General features: G+C 37.8%; 1 protein-coding gene across 1 annotated transcript in view; it reads left to right on the top strand.

Annotated features, from left to right (window-relative positions):
- CCDC141 (coiled-coil domain containing 141) overlaps positions 1–17,575 on the top strand; it is a gene marked incomplete at both ends in the record, with an annotated part of 195,486 nt that overhangs the window by 97,041 nt on the left and 80,870 nt on the right. Inside the window, one exon of the mRNA XM_079709970.1 lies at positions 6,646–6,840. Within this exon, the coding sequence (XP_079566096.1) occupies positions 6,646–6,840 (195 nt within the window). The remainder of the gene's footprint in view (positions 1–6,645; positions 6,841–17,575) is intronic.

Here is a 17,575-nt window from a genome sequence, read left to right as displayed (position 1 = left end):
ATCCCCTCACTTCCTGTCCATCTTTGCTCAAATCTCACTACTCAAAAAGCCTACCCTGACCACCATATTTAATACTGCACACAACTCCCGCCCTGCGTGGCACCTGAGAGTCCCCTAACCTGCTCTACTTGTCTCTATTCTACAGTGTGGTCATCTTCAAACTAACCAGACAATGTACTGATTTACCATGTTTATTGGTTATAAACAAAATAAAATACATGGTGCACCACCACCATCACTAACACTGGAGCTAAATTCACTGGCCTAGATGGAGTATTTAGAAGAATGCTTGACATAGACTAGACCTGCCAAATACATAGTTGAACAAATGACTGCCTCATAATGTTTATTGCTCTTATAAATGGGATCTTTATTAGAAAAGATAATTGGCTATTGTTGCTATCTAGGAATGTTATTGGTTTTCTTACATTGATCTTATACATAACAACTAAAAGTCATTGTTCTAATCTATATCTGATGTTCCTTGTGGGTAAAATATATGGATACCCCCTTCCCAACTTAATCTGCTTGACTTAGGGAAATCTTCATAAGAAGTGAACATGAAAACCTAATAATTCTCCCCATGGTTGAATTACATTTTGAGATCCTGAAGATATCTCCAACAGATTCTCTAGAAAATTAAAAAGTAAGCCTTTTGATGACATTAATATAAACTGCAATCACCTAGTCGGCCAGTGGCACACTGATTATAGGCAAATTGTGTTAGATGAAAATAATTTGGCCAGCTAGAGTTTATTAATTTTGATTTAAAAATTGGAAACATCAATAGCCCCCAATCTGGTTCTACTCCTTACTTTATCAACTTGAAGAAAATGTGATTAAGAGGAACAAAAATCTAAGAAAAACAAGGACAAGACACTAAAGAAAAAATAGTGATTCTCAGAAAACGCAAATCTTGGGACAATTTCTTCCCGACTTCCTGTGTAATTAAATTTTGATCCAAAAACTATGTTGAACCAAGGGGGAAGAAATAAATGTATTTCTGCTCCAAACGTTATTTTGAAGACTTGCTTATGAGTGTAATTTGTTATGATTTTATTTGATTTAACAAATTTATTCTGCCACACATCCTTTTGCTTCAGTATTAGCAACAAGCACCCTGCTCTGTGTGCCTGAACCACAGGCTCCACTTGGCGGCCAAGCACTGAACAGAATAAAGGAAACAAGAAGCTTCCAAGCCATGTTTTTTCCTGCATCTTTTGGAATATTTGAATGGACTGAGAAGAAAGAAAGCAGCAACTATTATTCAAAGATTGCTGTGGTGACATCTGTCATTTCTGCTGTAAACTGTCAGTCCCAAATCCAGTAGGGTAATTCTGGAAAATATAGCTAAAAACCCAAATTTTAGTAGGGCCTGAAATCCAGGAATTTGAAGCACAGCCAATTCACCGTTGAATTTACATCTGATTCACTAGAGAAGCTGAAGCATATGTGAAATGGTGGTGGCTCTTTCTGCACTGCAGAGAAGTAAGGCTCAGGAAAGCAAAATGCCCTGCGGGAGGCCACTTACTAAGTTTGGAGTAAAAAGTGTATTTCCATTTCTCTGCTCTTGCCCACAGGCTCTCCTTGATTCAGTAGCTATGATTTCTTCCTTATGGCCGGGAAGCAAAACACCACAATTCTTTCATCTCTAGATGATACACAAAATCACAGTTCTTCCCTGTTTGCAGTCTGTCTGTGTCTCTGCTGAAATGCACCACAGTGAGGGCAGAGTTCAGATGGCCTGTGGACACTGAACTCGGTACTCATCCAAGAGTGAGATGACCCTTGCTTTTGTGTATGTCGGCGAGAAATGCCTGGGAAAGGAGCATGAGAAGTAACTGTGGCCCAGCTGGCCATCCAGCTCGGCATGATCAGAGGCTTTCAGCTTTTCAAAGGCTCACTGCCACTCTCCAAAAGCGTAAACATTTCTTCTCAAAAATGTTCTGCTCAAAGCAGACTTTCAAATATTCTCTGATTAAAATCGCCAGGTTTATTTTGTTTGTCCCATCTGTTAATGCAGTCATGTAAAATTCTCTGATTTGTTGTCAGTGAGTTAATTCTCCTCGGTGCTGAACCAAATGGGACTGTAGACTTAAAAGACTGAACGAGAAATGAGCTATATCTAATGAGATGTCCTCCGAAGTGGCCATGGCACTGGGCCTACACATGAGCCAAACACATGCTTCTGCCACATGTGATTTGGGCCAGTCATCTCCACAACTGATAGTTTCTTAGCAGTTTATAAATATGTTCCCTATTGTTTCTTGTCCATCTTCTCCCACTTAAAAATTATATTCTGAAGTCAAATTTATAAGGAAAATAATTTACCACGTGGTACTGGGTCATTTAAACACACCCCATCCACTTCATCAGGGAAGTGAATAAAAGCTTACTAAACATATTGGGAGTATTTTGTTTCTTTTCCATTGGAGCAGCTAATATTTTTTTACTTTTTAAATCGAATGGCTGGATAATTTTTATACCAATCCATAATTTTATTTGAAATGCTAACCTGGGACTGTTAAAAAAAAAGGGGGGTGAGGGAGAAGAAACCATTTTCGCCTTCTTGTCTATCAGTGCTAATCCTCTTAAAAGTACCCTTACAATCAAGATGCAAGAGAAGCTCCATTTCCTCAGCAAATGGAATACTGAAAGGTACAGTTTAAAAGGGTTACTACGGTGAGTGAAGAAGGAAAGTAATGGAGTGACCTGTGGACACACCCTGAGCCCAGGAACACACAGTGCCACACGTCTTTATTGACTCAGAGATACACAGGTCCATCTGTCAAACTGAAAAGCCAAGGAAATGGCAGGCTTTGGCTTTCTGCTGGTGGGGACAAGTACTGGAAATATTTTATTGCAAAGTGACTGAAACCCAGTGAGAGGTTTAATACTTAGCAGGCAGGCAGCAATGGCTTAGAGAAAAAGGACCAAGATTTTCTCTGTTGGGCTCCTCCAGCCTGGACAGCAGGGACAACTAAGTTTTTTAAATAGCATGCTGGATTCAGATGACTCTGGAAAGTTTTGTCTCAAAAATAAAATAGGCGAAGCATCCCCTAAGAAAAATGGCTGGGGAACTACATCATCAGAACAGTATGGAAGCGCATCAGAAACTGCGTATAGATTGCCCAAAGAAAACAGAACCAATTTTCTGAGAAGATTGCATAGAAATATTGAGTGGACCCAGCTTCATCTACTGCCCACAGAGTTCATTTGAAAATGTAATTAAAAAGACTGGGGATGGAGAATAAGAAAAGATAGGAGGCACAAAATGGTCCTTTACAGTTTCCTTGGAAGGTCACAGCCCACTTTTATAGCCCACTGACGCACAAGGTTACAGGGGGTTTTCAAAGACTTGCCTCTACTCCAGAAGTCTCTCTTTAATGTTGTTTGCAAAATTTATACTAAAGGCAGATTTATGAACTCTGTTAGAGAACAAGTATTTCTCTTCTTATTCATAGAGAACTTTATTATTTTGGTCCAGTTGCTAAGCAAAATATAGCTTGAGTTTGGCTGTAAATTCTCAGTTATATATGTAAGGCATCGTGTTTATTTAGAAATAATAAGGCTTCTAATTTCAAATCAGAAAATCCCAGGGTCATATAAGGACTTTTGTCAGTTTCAGCTCTTATCCAGGCCTTATGGAAGTTTCACTTCTGTAATTCTAAGTTAATGTGTTTAATCTTTCTGTGGTGTAAAAAGCACTGTTTATCACCTCTCTGCAGAGCTGAGGCCAGGATACTGGCTGAGAAAGCAGGTTCTAGAGTCAAACTACCTGAATTTGAGTTCTGGCTCTTTCACCTACTAGTGTTGAGACCTTGGGCAAGTTCTTAACCCTTCTGAGCCTCAGTTACCCCATCTGTAAAAGGAGGATAATAATAGTTCCTACCTTGTAGGGGTGTGGTGAAGATTAAGTGAGATACTATATGTAAAGCATTTAGCACAGTGCTAGCATACGGGAAGAAGAATCAACCCTTACACTCTTACAGACAGTTAAGATACCAACACCGTAGAGTTTAGTTTTGTCCAGACTGAGCACGTAATGGCTGTAACCTATCTCTCCATATCCTAACCTCTTCTCCGCTTTCCTTCCCCCAGCTCTCTGGGCCTCCCCTAGTTTCTCCATATTTGTTAAGTGTTCTTCCTCTAATGAGCAAGAAGATTCTGGTCAATGCCAATTTTTTGAAAGAATTACCTGCTTTACTCTATGTCTTCACATATTGAGCATTTCTTACTTGAGTTCATTGAGGATTAATGCCCCACAGATCTTAACAGACAGAAAATAAAGAATGGATCCAAAAGACAGGAAATGGACTAACTGGGTAGCTGGAGGGATTGGGACAAAACAAAAAAAGAAACAAAGACTTGTGAAAGTAAACGAACCCCGTAGCTGGTTCAGCTCCTTTTAACCACAACTGTAGTGTTTCTCAGCATTGTTCCAGCTGGAGCATTGGTCCCCTGAGATGATTAGCAAACAAATGGTTTCTTGGTCAAAGGAGTTTGTCCAAAATGTTTCACACCACGTTTTCCTCTAGGAGTCTCAGTGCATGTTAACATAGTAAAAATTCTAAGAAGTACTACAGTAAAGAAACCTGCTTTATTTTGCTTATCTCATATTATTGATCAATACATAACACTAACCAGTACATTTGGAGAAAGCTTCCACTATTGTTATTTTAGAACTGGGAAACAGGAATTCCCATAAATAATGAACAAATTTTGGGGCACTAATGAACCATGATAAAACTGACGGGAAGAAAAGTGGGACTAATATTTAGTGAGTGCCTATTATGTATGCCAGAAATTATGCTAACTGCTTTAGAAATATTTGCTTTTTCCTGAAAAGGTTAAAGTAGTGGTTTTTAAGTGGGAGGGATATTTACAGTGCTTTACGAAATAATGTCATGGCACATATTAACAGTCCTTAAATGGGGACAAATAGCTCTTTAAGAAATGAAGGATCTTGAGAACTCACGTAGCCCATCTTCATGCCTAAGAGTATTGCTTTAGCACTCACTGAGAAATTTGGAGATTCTGGAGTCTCTCTACCCTCAGTTCCCTGGAATGTAGCATTGTATACAAACCTGTGAATAGTCCTAGTTCTGCTACTTATTGGATATGTAACCTTGAATAACATATTCCTCTGAGCTTGTGTAAGTACTAGGAAAATAATAACATCTAACCTAAGTTTGTGAGGGTTTTCCTTACAAAACATAAGCTGGTAATTGGTGCTCAAAAAAATGCCAATGCCTTAAGCTACCATACTTATTCTTGCATCCATTGATGAAAATATTTTTCTCTTACACAATTATTAGAACAGGTTCTATGAAGTCCATAAAATAATATGTACAATTTCTATTTTCAGCATCTACCAACTGTGATTTGAAATGCTACCATTTTGTGTGTATGTACATGTATTTGTGTGTTTGTAGAAACAGCATGTATTTAATACACTTCATAATGCAGTATATATAAAATTATATAAAATAGCAGTTTATGTATTGTTAAAGAAAAGAACTATATTTTATTCTTTCTTTATATCCCCCAAGACATCTATCCTAGCATGGTCCCAGGTACACAGTATTTAGTTGTCTTGTGAAATAAATGAATGGAAATGATAGTGGTAAATTGCACTAAAATTGTATTATTTTATACAATATAATGTAACAAATGTAACTTAATAATAGGACATTTTGCACTGGGGAGCAAGCCAGGATGGAGTCAGACTGTGATTTTTAAAATTTGGTGATAAACTTCTGATGCTTTAACAAACAGCATATGCTCACTGCTGAGTCTCAGCTGAGATGGGTACCAGAAAATTTGCTAACAAGACTCCTATGTTAGAGATAAGCATTATTTTATGAAACTAGATCTGTCTTCAGTTCTTTTGCAAGAAATTTGAATTTCCCTTCAAATAAATTGAATGTTAATATGTTTGATTTACTTCAACTCTTATTATTTTCTTTCTTCTCTATTTACTGTTTTTCACCCTCGTGCAATGGAAAGTAAAAAACTACCTCTTTTCCTTTGTTAAAATGTTTATAAATCGTTAATAGTGAAACATTGAGAGGTGAAACTGGGGTCAGGATGGAGAGAATACTGCACAATAACAGCTATTAACTTTGTGCAGAGTAACAGGTCTTAATTTCAGTTCTAAGTGTAGGCAGATGCACAAACAACCATATACTATGAGATTTCCCTTCCCTTCTTGTGCATATTTGCCCACATTGCCAGTGAGACTAAATTGTGGGAGAGAAATGTTTTTATACTTAAATGAATAAAAATGAGTTAGAGATTGAAAAACACTGATGACCATATTTTGGGTATATTTTCAGGTATTGTTAAGGGAAATGGCAAGTGACCTGAATTCAGGGCAACCAGTCCCTCCATCAATCACACATCCCAATTGACCTGCCCCTTTCTACTACCATCCCCTCTCCCTTTTTAACCTCTTTTCTGGGTCTCTTTCTTTTTTTACCTACGTCTTGTTACTCAAACCTGGAACGTAGCATTGACTCCTTTATGATTTGAAAATAATGACAGGTTGCTGATACATTCAACACATGTAAATGTCCTCTGAGTCTTACCAGAGATTCCAAAGGGGAGGATGTGTGAAATAAACTGAAGAGTGATCTCTTGTAGGAATGGAATTCCGCAGTGGAGAAGCTGAAGAGTGAGGCACTGGGGATTCTGCTCTCCAAGGAGTATGTGGAGAAAGAACACCTACAGCTCTCTAACCAGAAACTGAATTGGCTTCAAGAGGAATTTGGTCAACTCATGGTGGAAAGGAAAACCTGGTTAAAAATGGCAAATGATTTTTTTAACAGCGCGAACAAGGTCAGTGTGAGGTGAAGCTGGTAATTTTAGGTCATCAGGGCAAACCAGTAAGAGACCCATGACTTCAACAGGCTGGAGCACATCACAGAAATCTCAACTCCACTTAGAGTTTCAAAATTGATAGCAGCAAAAAGGAGCTTTTAAAATATATTCCTACTCTGGCCATTATTTTGTACTCAAAACTAAGAGATTCTGTGCTTTGACATGTAAAAGGTCACTGAAAAAAAAAAAACGGGAGAATTTTATCTTAGAGCTGTCATTGTTCTATTTGAGGTGGACATTTGTGCCAACAGGGTAGTGTTTCTCCTGGAGGAAGGGAATTATCATAAAATATATCAAGGTTAACCAAAAAAAACCTTGAAACTTTTACCAAAAAAATCTTTCTCTTTTTAAAAATCCTCTTTCACTTATTAGGTGAAGATACATAAATATTGCAGGCTTTTGGCATGCCAACCATAAGGCTCTGGTTGACTGCCCTGCCTTGGTTTGCCTTTTTTTTTTAATTGGAGTATAGTTGACTTACAATGTTGTGTTAGTTTCAGGTGTGCAGCAGAGTGATTCAGTTATACATACATATATATCTTTTTTTCAGATTATTTTCCCTTATAGGTTATTAAAAAATACTGAGTATAATTACCTGTACTATACAGTAGGTCCTTGTTTGTTATCTGTTTTATTTATAGTAGTGGGTATATGTTAATCCCAAGCTCCTAATTTATCTCTCCCCACACACTTTGTAAATCAGCCAAAGGGAGATCTTTTTTTTTTTTTTTTTTTTTTGTGGTACGCGGGCCTCTCACTGCTGCGGCCTCTCCCGCTGCGGAGCACAGGCTCCGGACGCGCAGGCTCAGCGGCCATGGCTCACGGGCCCAGCCGCTCTGCGGCACGTGGGATCTTCCCGGACCGGGGCACGAACCCGTGTCCCGTGCAACGGCAGGCGGACTCCCAACCACTGCACCACCAGGGAAGCCCCCAAAGGGAGATCTTGCTTTGGACTGTTTCCAGGCCTTCTTGAGTGAGAGAAGTGCTCTATTTTCATTTAAGATTGATTGTAGCAGGTGGCTGTTACTGCATGGTAATGTTCATGTGTTCACATCACTTGAGTATATGAGAATGGTGATAATGTTTGAAAAAATTTCTGCCTTTCTCAATCGAACATACACCTTCAAACTGCCTTATTGGAATTAATGCCTTAAATTTCACTGATGTAAAACTGGGCAATGTGACAGAAAATGAATGGGGTACCCACAGAGAATAGGTATATTGTGATTTAAAGTCATAACATCAGCAATCTGAATACAGTGTCCTGGTAGGTATCAAAATTGTTACTTAATTTTGAATTTTTTACTAATAGGAAACTTGGAAAGCATGAACAGTAAAGTTCCAAAATAGAGGTGCTAGAATTATGGTAGCAAAAAAAAACATGTCAAAGAAATATTTGTCAAATTATTATTGTTTGGGATTTCTTTGTTTTAAGAGAAGAAACATAATTTCTGGAGCTGTTGAGCTAAGTAAATGGTAAGTGCTGGTTAAATTTCTCTTCAATAGTCCTGATTTTGAATAAGAGATTTTTTTTTTTTTTTTTTGGCGGTACGCGGGCCTCTCACTGTTGTGGCCTCTCCCGTTGCGGAGCACAGGCTCCGGACGCGCAGGCTCAGCGGCCATGGCTCACGGGCCCAGCCACTCCGCAGCATGTGGGATCTTCCCGGACCGGGGCACGAACCCATGTCCCCTGCATCGGCAGGTGGACTCCCAACCACTGCGCCACCAGGGAAGCCCTGAATAAGAGATTTTTAAACTTACATTACACTCTCATTCTACAGAATGAGTGGGTCATCTTCCAGTTAGTTAATGCTGTTTCTAAGGAAAACAGTTATAGAACATGTTGCTATGATAAAATGCTTCTAGCGTAAGCCCTATACTTTATAGTCCTGCAAAATGGAGAATTTTTCTCTCTCTCTCTCATTCTCACTCCCTCACTCTTGCTTTCTCTGCTGTCATTATCTGGTAGCTTACCAGGGAAATTTTTCTCTTTACATTATTCTTGGGCCTTGAGGGAGGAGGAATGAAATCTCTTGCAATAGTAATTTTTAAAAAATTGAAGAATGGAGTGGTTACTTTTTCAAGCTTATACGCTAATTAAGGTCAAATCCTAACAAATCCTGTTTCTTAACCCCAAAGACTTGACTTCTAGATCCTGTTTCATCATTTGAATGCCCAGGGCATTCAAATTATAATTAGTTCAGTTGGGACTTATCCATACTATAGAATTCTTTATAACCAAGTAGTACTTCGAAAGGTTTAGAATTTATTTTCCCTTTTCAAAGCATCAGGGAAATAATTTCCAGCTCCAAATGTAAGAATTCAGTTTGAAAGATGATATATACTTTTACCTCAGCAAAAATGGAAGCTGGAGTTTGGAAAGTAGATGTTTAAATCATGACTCTTGAAATGAGTTATTTACCATATTATTAAGAAGCAATAAATGATGAAATAATATAGTAAATAAATCCGTTTAAATTAAAGAAGGAAATTCTTCTCAAGGCTTGTAAATGGCATTTTTCTTTTTGATTTATATTGTGGAATCTTCAAATTTTATAAAATTACCATTTTACCCCATTCTGGGCATAACACTCATAAATAACCCTAGTTAAAATAAAGCACTGGATTTAAGGTATTAATATAAATTCAAAATCCCTTAAAATATTTTTTTCTAGTCTGAAAGTTTTGTTTTCACTAGTGAAGGAGTATTTTCAGTTTACATCTTCAATTTATCTCCAAAACACTGAACTTTCCTTTTGAGAATTCACTTTATTGTGCCTTGAGGGCTCTGGGTTTTTCTGATTGTGATCGTCTACATGCTGCCAACAGCTGTGAGGTGTCTGAGCCTTTTCACCCAACTTTCCAGCTAACATATTAACTTGCCACAGTTCATGGATGCTCACAGAAGACATGTGACTTCTGACTCAGTTTTGAAAGACTTTATTAAGCAAAGCAAAAGAGGTAATCAGAGTGTCAAATGTCACATCAGTTCCCCAAGTCCCAGTTACCCAGGGGGCGATGCAGATGGACCCCAGTGGATGAGGGCACTGCTGCAGGGAAAGAATCCTAAACTTGGGGAATTGGCTGTTTTATAGCAAACAGTAAGCAAGCCTGCTCTTTGTCGCAGAGGAAGATGTTCCTTCAACCCTCAAGATTGCAAATCCAACACTGAGAATGGCCCAGATAAAGAGGGGTCAGATATACAGATTGCCAACAAACACATGAAAGAATGCTCAACATCATTAATCATTAGAGAAATGCACATCAAAACTACAATGAGATATCATCTCACACCAGTCAGAATGGCCATCATCAAAAAATCTAGAAACAATAAATGCTGGAGAGGGCGTGGAGAAAAGGGAATACTCTTGCACTGTTGGTGGGAATGTAAATTGATACAGCCACTATGGAGAACAGTATGGAGGTTCCTTAAAAAACTAAAAATAGAACTACCATACGACCCAGCAATCCCACTACTGGCATATACCCTGAGAAAACCATAATTCAAAAAGAGTCATGTACCACAATGTTCATTGCATCTCTATTTACAATAGCCAGGACATGGAAGCAACCTAAGTGTCCATCATTGGATGAATGGATAAAGAAGATGTGGCACATATATACAATGGAATATTACTCAGCCATAAAAGGAAACTAAATTGAGTTATTTGTAGTGAGGTGGATGGACCTAGAGTCTGTCATACAGAGTGAAGTAAGTCAGAAAGAGAAAAACAAATACAGTATGCTAACACATATGTATGGAATCTAAGAAAAAAAAAAGGTCATGAAGAACCTAGGGGTAAGACAGGAATAAAGACACAAACCTACTAGAGAATGGACTTGAGGATATGGGGAGGGGGAAGGGTAAGCTGTGACAAAGTGAGAGAGTGGCATGGATATATATACACTACCAAATGTAAAATAGATAGCTAGTGGGAAGCAGCCACATAGCACGGGGAGATCAGCTCGGTGGTTTGTGAACACCTAGAGGGGTGGGAGGGAGGGAGACGCAAGAGGGAAGAGATATGGGAACATATGTATATGTATAACTGATTCACTTTGTTATAAAGCAGAAACTAACACACCATTGTAAAGCAATTATACTCCAATAAAGATGTTAAAAAAAAAAAAAAGAGAGGTCAGAGTCAGGCATTCTTGACATACCAGTAAGATGGGTAGGAGCAGTGGAGACTCACCCCACACATGCAAATAAGGATGTTAGCACTATGAAAAAAAAAGAGAGCGTCGGGGCTTTAAAAGAAGAAACTTACCTCGAAAACTAATTTCACTCTTGATAAATGGAATCATTTTTTAGCAAACAACGTCTTGTTCCAAATTTGTTAAAGCTAGGTCAATAGTCTTCAATTTCTGTGTCAAATACCAGTGTGAAAAAATGTTAGTGCCATGGGTAACATATGAATTAGTGAATGTAACAGCTTGAGTGTTTTTGCTCAGTAAAATGCAAAACATATGATTTTTGAGATAACCTTTAACTTTTAAAAATTTTGTTAAAAAGAAATGAATGTCATAATCTCATCTGCAGAATGGACTACTGTTAGTATGTCTTCCATATCATATTTATTTCTTTTTCATCCGGATTTTTATCATATGTTTCTGGTATTTTCTGTTGCAATCATCTGGAAACACTCCTTTTTTTCCCTTCTTTCCTTTTATTGTCACCTGTCCCTCTCTCTCTACCAATTCTATCAATATCTAGGGATATTGTTATTTACTAGAAAAAAGTCACAATAAGTTTTTAATTGAAGCTGCTAAATAAGTAGTGTGGCAAATTTATGAGAATAATTACCCTTTTTCTTTATGGATTCATTTATTTAATAAATATTTATTGAGCAAGTACTGTGTGTCAGGCACTGTTCTAAATGCTGGGGATATAGCAGAGAATAAAACATACAAAAAAATTGATAAGCGAATGTAATTCCCGTATGTGAAATTCAATAAAATATAATTATCACCTAATTGTCCACATCGGCAAGAGTGCCCACTGCCTTTACTCTGTAGTTTCAGGAGTGAAATTGATTACCTTTTAATCCTGCTAGGGGTTAATGATTACCCAAGGCTCAAGAGTCTGTTTCTTACCTAGAGAATGTCTAGTCTTTGGCTTGAGGTGTGACCGTTTGTACCTGGAATGAGCAATAGGTGGCGATGTTAGCACACAGGACCTCAGGAGTAGTGTTGCTACTGGTGCTTTTTCTTTTTTTTAAATTGAAGTATAGTTGATTTACAACATTATATTATTTTCAGGTGTACAACATAGTGATTCAACGTTTTTGCAGATTATACTACATTTAAAGTTATTACAAAACAATGGCTGTATTTCTCTGTGCTGTACAATATATCCTTGTTGCTTATCTGTTTTATACATAGTAGTTTGTATCTCTTAATTTCATATTCCTATCTTGCCAGTCCCCCTCCATCTCCCTACTGGTAACCATTGGTTTTTTTCTCTGTATCTGTGAGTCTGCTTCTGTTTTGTTATATACATTCCTTTGCTTAATATTTTATATTCCACATATAAGTGATAACATAGAGTATTTGTCTTTCTCTCTCTGACTTATTTCACTAAGTATAGTACTCTCTACATCCATCTACATTGATGTAAATGGCAGACTTTCATTCTTTTTATGGCTGAGTAGTATTCCATTATATGTACATACCACATCTTCTTGATCCATTCATCTGTTAATGGACACTTAAGTTGCTTCTGTATCTTGGATATTGTAAATAATGCTGCTATGAACATTAGGGTGCGTGAACTTTTTCAAAACAGTGTTTTATTTTCTTTGGATATATACCCAGGAGTGGGACTGCTGGATCATGCAGTAGTTCTATTTTTAGTTTTTTGAGGAACCTCCATACTGTTTTCCATAGTGGCTGCACCAGTTTACATTCCCACCAACAGTGCACAAGAGTACCCTTTTCTCCACATCCTCACCAACTTTTGTTATTTGTGGCCTTTTTGATGATGGCCATTCGAACAGGTGTGAGGTGATATCTCATTGTAGTTTTGATTTGCATTTCTCTGATGATTAGTGATGTTGAGCATCTTTTCATGTGCCTGTTGGCCATCTGTATGTCTTCTTTGGAAAAATGTATATTCAGGTCTTCTGCCCATTTATTATCAGATTATTTTGATGTTGAATTATATCAGCTGTTTATATATTTCGGATATTAACCTCGTATCGATCATATCATTTCCAAATATTTTCTCTCATTCAGTAAGTTGTCTTTTTCTATTGTCGATGGTTTCCTTTTCTGTGTAAAAGTTTTTAAGTTTAATTAGGTTCCAATTTGTTTATTTTTGCTTTTGTTTCCTTTGCCTTTGGAGACAGATCCAAAATAATATTGCTATGATTTATGTCAAAGAGTGTCCTGCCTATGTTCTCTTCCAGGAGTTTTATGGTTTCAGGTCATACATTTAGGTCTTTAATCCATTTTGATTTTATTTTTGTATGTGGTGTGAGGAAATGTTCTAATCTCATTCTTTTGCATGCAGCTGTTTAGTTTTCCCAGCACCACTTATTAAAGAGACTGTCTTTTATCCACTGTATATTCTTGTCTCCATTGTTGTAGATTAATTGACCATCGGTGTGTGGGTTTATTTCTGGACTCTCTATTCTGTTCCATTGATCTATGTATCTGTTTTTGTGCTAGTATCGTGCTGTTTTGATTACGCAGCTTTGTAACATGTAGTCTGAAGTCAGGGAGCATGATATTTCCAGCTTTGTTCTTTTTTTTCAAGATTGCTTTGGCAATTCAGCATCTTTTGTGGTTTCATATAAATTTTAGGATTATTTGTTCTAGTTCTGTGAAAAATGTTGTGAGTATTGATTACATTAAATCTGTAGATTGCTTTGGGTAGTATAGACATTTTAATAATATTAATTCCTCCAATCCAAGAAAATGGAATGTCTTTCCATTTCTTTGTAGCATCTTCAATTTCCTTTATCAATATTTCATAGTTTTCAGAGTATAGGTCTTTCACCTCCTTGGTTAAGTTTATTCCTAGGTATTTTATTCTTTTTGATGTGATTTTAAATGTGATTGTTTTCTTGCTTTCTCTTTCTGATAGTTCATGATTAGTGTATAGAAAAGCAACAGATTTATCTGTATTAATTTTGTATCCTGAAACTTTACTGAATGCTGCTGATGCTTTTCATAAACCAGATTCAAGTGGAGATTGAGCCATGTAACTCAAAGAACCCGAGATACTCCCTTTTCATTTTACAGTTATCTGCTGCGTTCGATGAACCTATTTGCTAAATCACTTAGCCACAAATACAAGTACGGGTTGATTGCCAACACTGGATGATAGCTGATTGGAGAAGAGTTTCTCTGGTTACCAGATGTTGCTAAGAGTTATGAGGACATGCATGAAATGCAAACATAGCACCTGTTATCGTAACTCATCTTGATCCCTTCAAATTTTCATCTTTCATGATTATAGATGATCTCATTTCTTATATTTCTAGCATGTTCACAAAAAAGGAGCTCTGGTTAATATGTATTGATCACCCAAAATCTATTTATCATTGTTTAGGGAATGTGGTTTGAATCAGAGATAAATATATATAATATATTTCAAGAGCAGAACAGTATGAGCCTGTATTTATATGACAACGATGACTGAACCTAAAGCTGTAAAACATGACTGATGGGTCACAAAGTTTCATTCCCATGCTTTCCATTCCCAGCCATATGATTCCACTGGGGGAAGCAAGCAGGGGAGACCGAGGTCAAAACTACATGGTCTGGTTCTTGGGTGATCGGCCTGAAGGCACAGGTGAAACAAAAAGTTGGGGCAGCCAGAGGAACATAATGGAAGCACTTTGAAATATAATAATTGTTATGGCTTCTACTGCTTCTGCCATCACTGCTGAAAAGTTGATGTCCTTTAAAAAGATGATGTTGCTTTTTCAAGATATTTACAGTGATATAAAACAGTAATGCCTACAGCAACATTATTGTTTCAGACAAACACAAAATAATTAAGCACTGAGTTTGGTACATTTTTTAAAATTTATATACACACTATTCTACCTTTTTCAAAATAGATACATTTTAGCCAAGATGTGAGAAACAATTAACTAAAATGGTCCAGTTGTACTACAGATTGAAAGAAGAAACCTGTCCAAGTAGGAGATCCGAAAAATATTATCCAGAAGGAATTTGTTGAAGTGACACAAATGAATTCAAGAAATTAAGCTAATTGTCACTAGACATCAAGGAAAGTATAATTGCTTTCAGTTTCATAACTCTTAAGCAGCCTGTCTCCAATTTCTCACTTCCAGAACAACTCCCATTTCTCTTAGAAAAGCAACTTGCTTTTATTCCCTCCCTTCTTCCACATTTGCCTTCAGCTAGTATGTTGTCATGCGTCACATGGGTACTTGAGCTAAAGCAGTGAAAGATACAATCCTTGCTTTTAAGACCCCATCAGCCTTGTTTAGAGGAGAGACAAGGAAACAGAAGTGTTGTGTGCTGTGGGAAAAGCCATGATGGAGTAAGCCTAGAGCATTAGGGAACACAGAAGAGATCCTTAACCTGACCCAGGAAAAGTGTCAAGCAAGGCTTCTCTTAGAGGAGGGACCAGTGAGCTAAATTTGGAAGGCTGGGCAAGAAGGGATTAAGGGAAGGCTACATGGTACAGTGTTGTTTGGGGAACCTCAGGTAATTTATTTTGCCAGGAGTGTAGGGTATAAGATGGGAGTGATGAGAGGCAAAAAGTGGTAGAAGAGGCAAGGGGTCAGGAACGGTCTTGAATAGCATGCTAGGAAGTTTCTATCTTATGCTAAACCTGTCCTTAAATATGCAGAGATATTAAGGTCTTGCAAAAATCATCAAGAGGCAAACCTCTTCCTGTATACGCAGATGATATCTTAATTTAATCTGCTCCTGTGCTCCCTCTGAGGATGGTTTTAAAACTCGTGGTTTTCGAGCTCAGGGACGGGCTATGTATTTATTTATTTATTTAACATCTTTTTTGGAGTATAATTGCTTTACAATGTTGTGTTAGTTTCTGCTGTATAACAAAATGAATCAGCTATATGTGTACATATATCCCCATATCTCCTCCCTCTTGCATCTCCCTCCCACCCTCCCTATCCTGCCCCTCTAGGTGGTCACAAAGCACCAAGCTGATCTCCCTGTGCTGTGCAGCTGCTTCCCACTAGCTATCTGTTTTACATTTGGTAGTGTATATATGTCGATGCCACACTCTCACTTCGAGGGACAGGCTATTTAAACCACAGTAAACATTTGATAAAGATGGCTAAACTATTAACATACAATTATTAACTATCTATCTAAAATAGAAATAATATCAAAATCAAGGAATACCTTTAACATCTTACATTTCTCATGAAAGCCCACAACTCAGTCTACATTTAATAGTCTTATCATTAAGACACTCAGTTTTGTTGTCACTCACTCATGAATATCTTTCACAATAAAGCTATCAACTGGGGCTTCCCTGGTGGTGCAGTGGTTGAGAGTCCACCTGCCGATGCAGGGGACACGGGTTCGTGCCCCGGTCCGGGAAGATCCCACATGCCGTGGAGCGGCTGGGCCCGTGAGCCATGGCCACTGAGCCTGCGCGTCCGGAGCCTGTGCTCCGCAATGGGAGAGGCCACAACAGTGAGAGGCCCGCGTACCGCAAAAAAAAAAAAAAAAGAAAAGAAAACCAGAAATTATAAAGTGACTAGCTGGCTAAAGTTCTACTTATGGGTCTAGTTTATATATCTCTAAGATGGACTCATCTCAGAAAAAGTAAGAAATGGTCAATATATAAAGTTTCTCCAATTCCTTGTTAATCAAAGGCTTCAGATGCACTCCACTTTCAATCCCAAACGCCTTCTTGTCCAGTGTTTTTCTTAGCTTTCCAAATTGTGAGGTAAAACCCTGCTTTAGGTACTTGTGATTTTAAACACCTCTCAGTAACATCACTGATCAACCTTGTAACACTTGTCGGAGGGAGTTCTGGGGCCCAGATGCAACAACTTTGAAGAGGCAAGGAATAAGCCAGAGCAGTAATAGGAGGCAGCAGGTATCAGGAGCTGAAAATTACATCACCCTATTGCCCCCGTCTTCATGGCATTTGAAATCTTGGACAGGACCTGAATTAGGAATCAGCTTGCCAAACTGTGAGCCACCAGAAGTTATCTCAGGTAATGTTTAGGAAAAGACACTGAAGCTTTTGGTCTTTTAAAAAACTGAACCCAGAGGAAAATTGAATCTCTGCAGATAGTGGAGTTCAGTGCTCTAATTAGAAGCTGAGTTAAGTTTTGCATCCTTGGTAATTATAAAGGTTCTGACCAAACTCATTCTCCAGCCTTGCGATTCATGAAAGGAAGTGTTCAGGGTTCTACAGTGGTTTTTGTTTTCTTTCTTTTAATGTTGATTCTCTTCAAATTACTCAAGAAGTAAACAATATTACTTATTAAACATCTTTGTGAAACAGCTCGATATAAGAATTATGCTGCATGATTCATGGTTCCTGCTAAACATTAATCTCATAGATATTTTTAAAGGAATCAAATGTGCCAAGTCTTGATATCATCTCTGTTTGATGTGGTGCAGCCTGCTTGGGATCCTGTGCTTAACAAGGGAAAAAGGAAAGATATTTATTAGCATCTTAGAACACAAAACCTAAGCAACTCCTTACTCTTTCCCAAAC

Source organism: Hyperoodon ampullatus (assembly GCF_949752795.1).
Source record: "Hyperoodon ampullatus genome assembly, chromosome: 8".
NCBI lineage: Eukaryota > Metazoa > Chordata > Mammalia > Artiodactyla > Ziphiidae > Hyperoodon > Hyperoodon ampullatus.
This window is presented reverse-complemented; position numbering and strand designations above follow the sequence as displayed.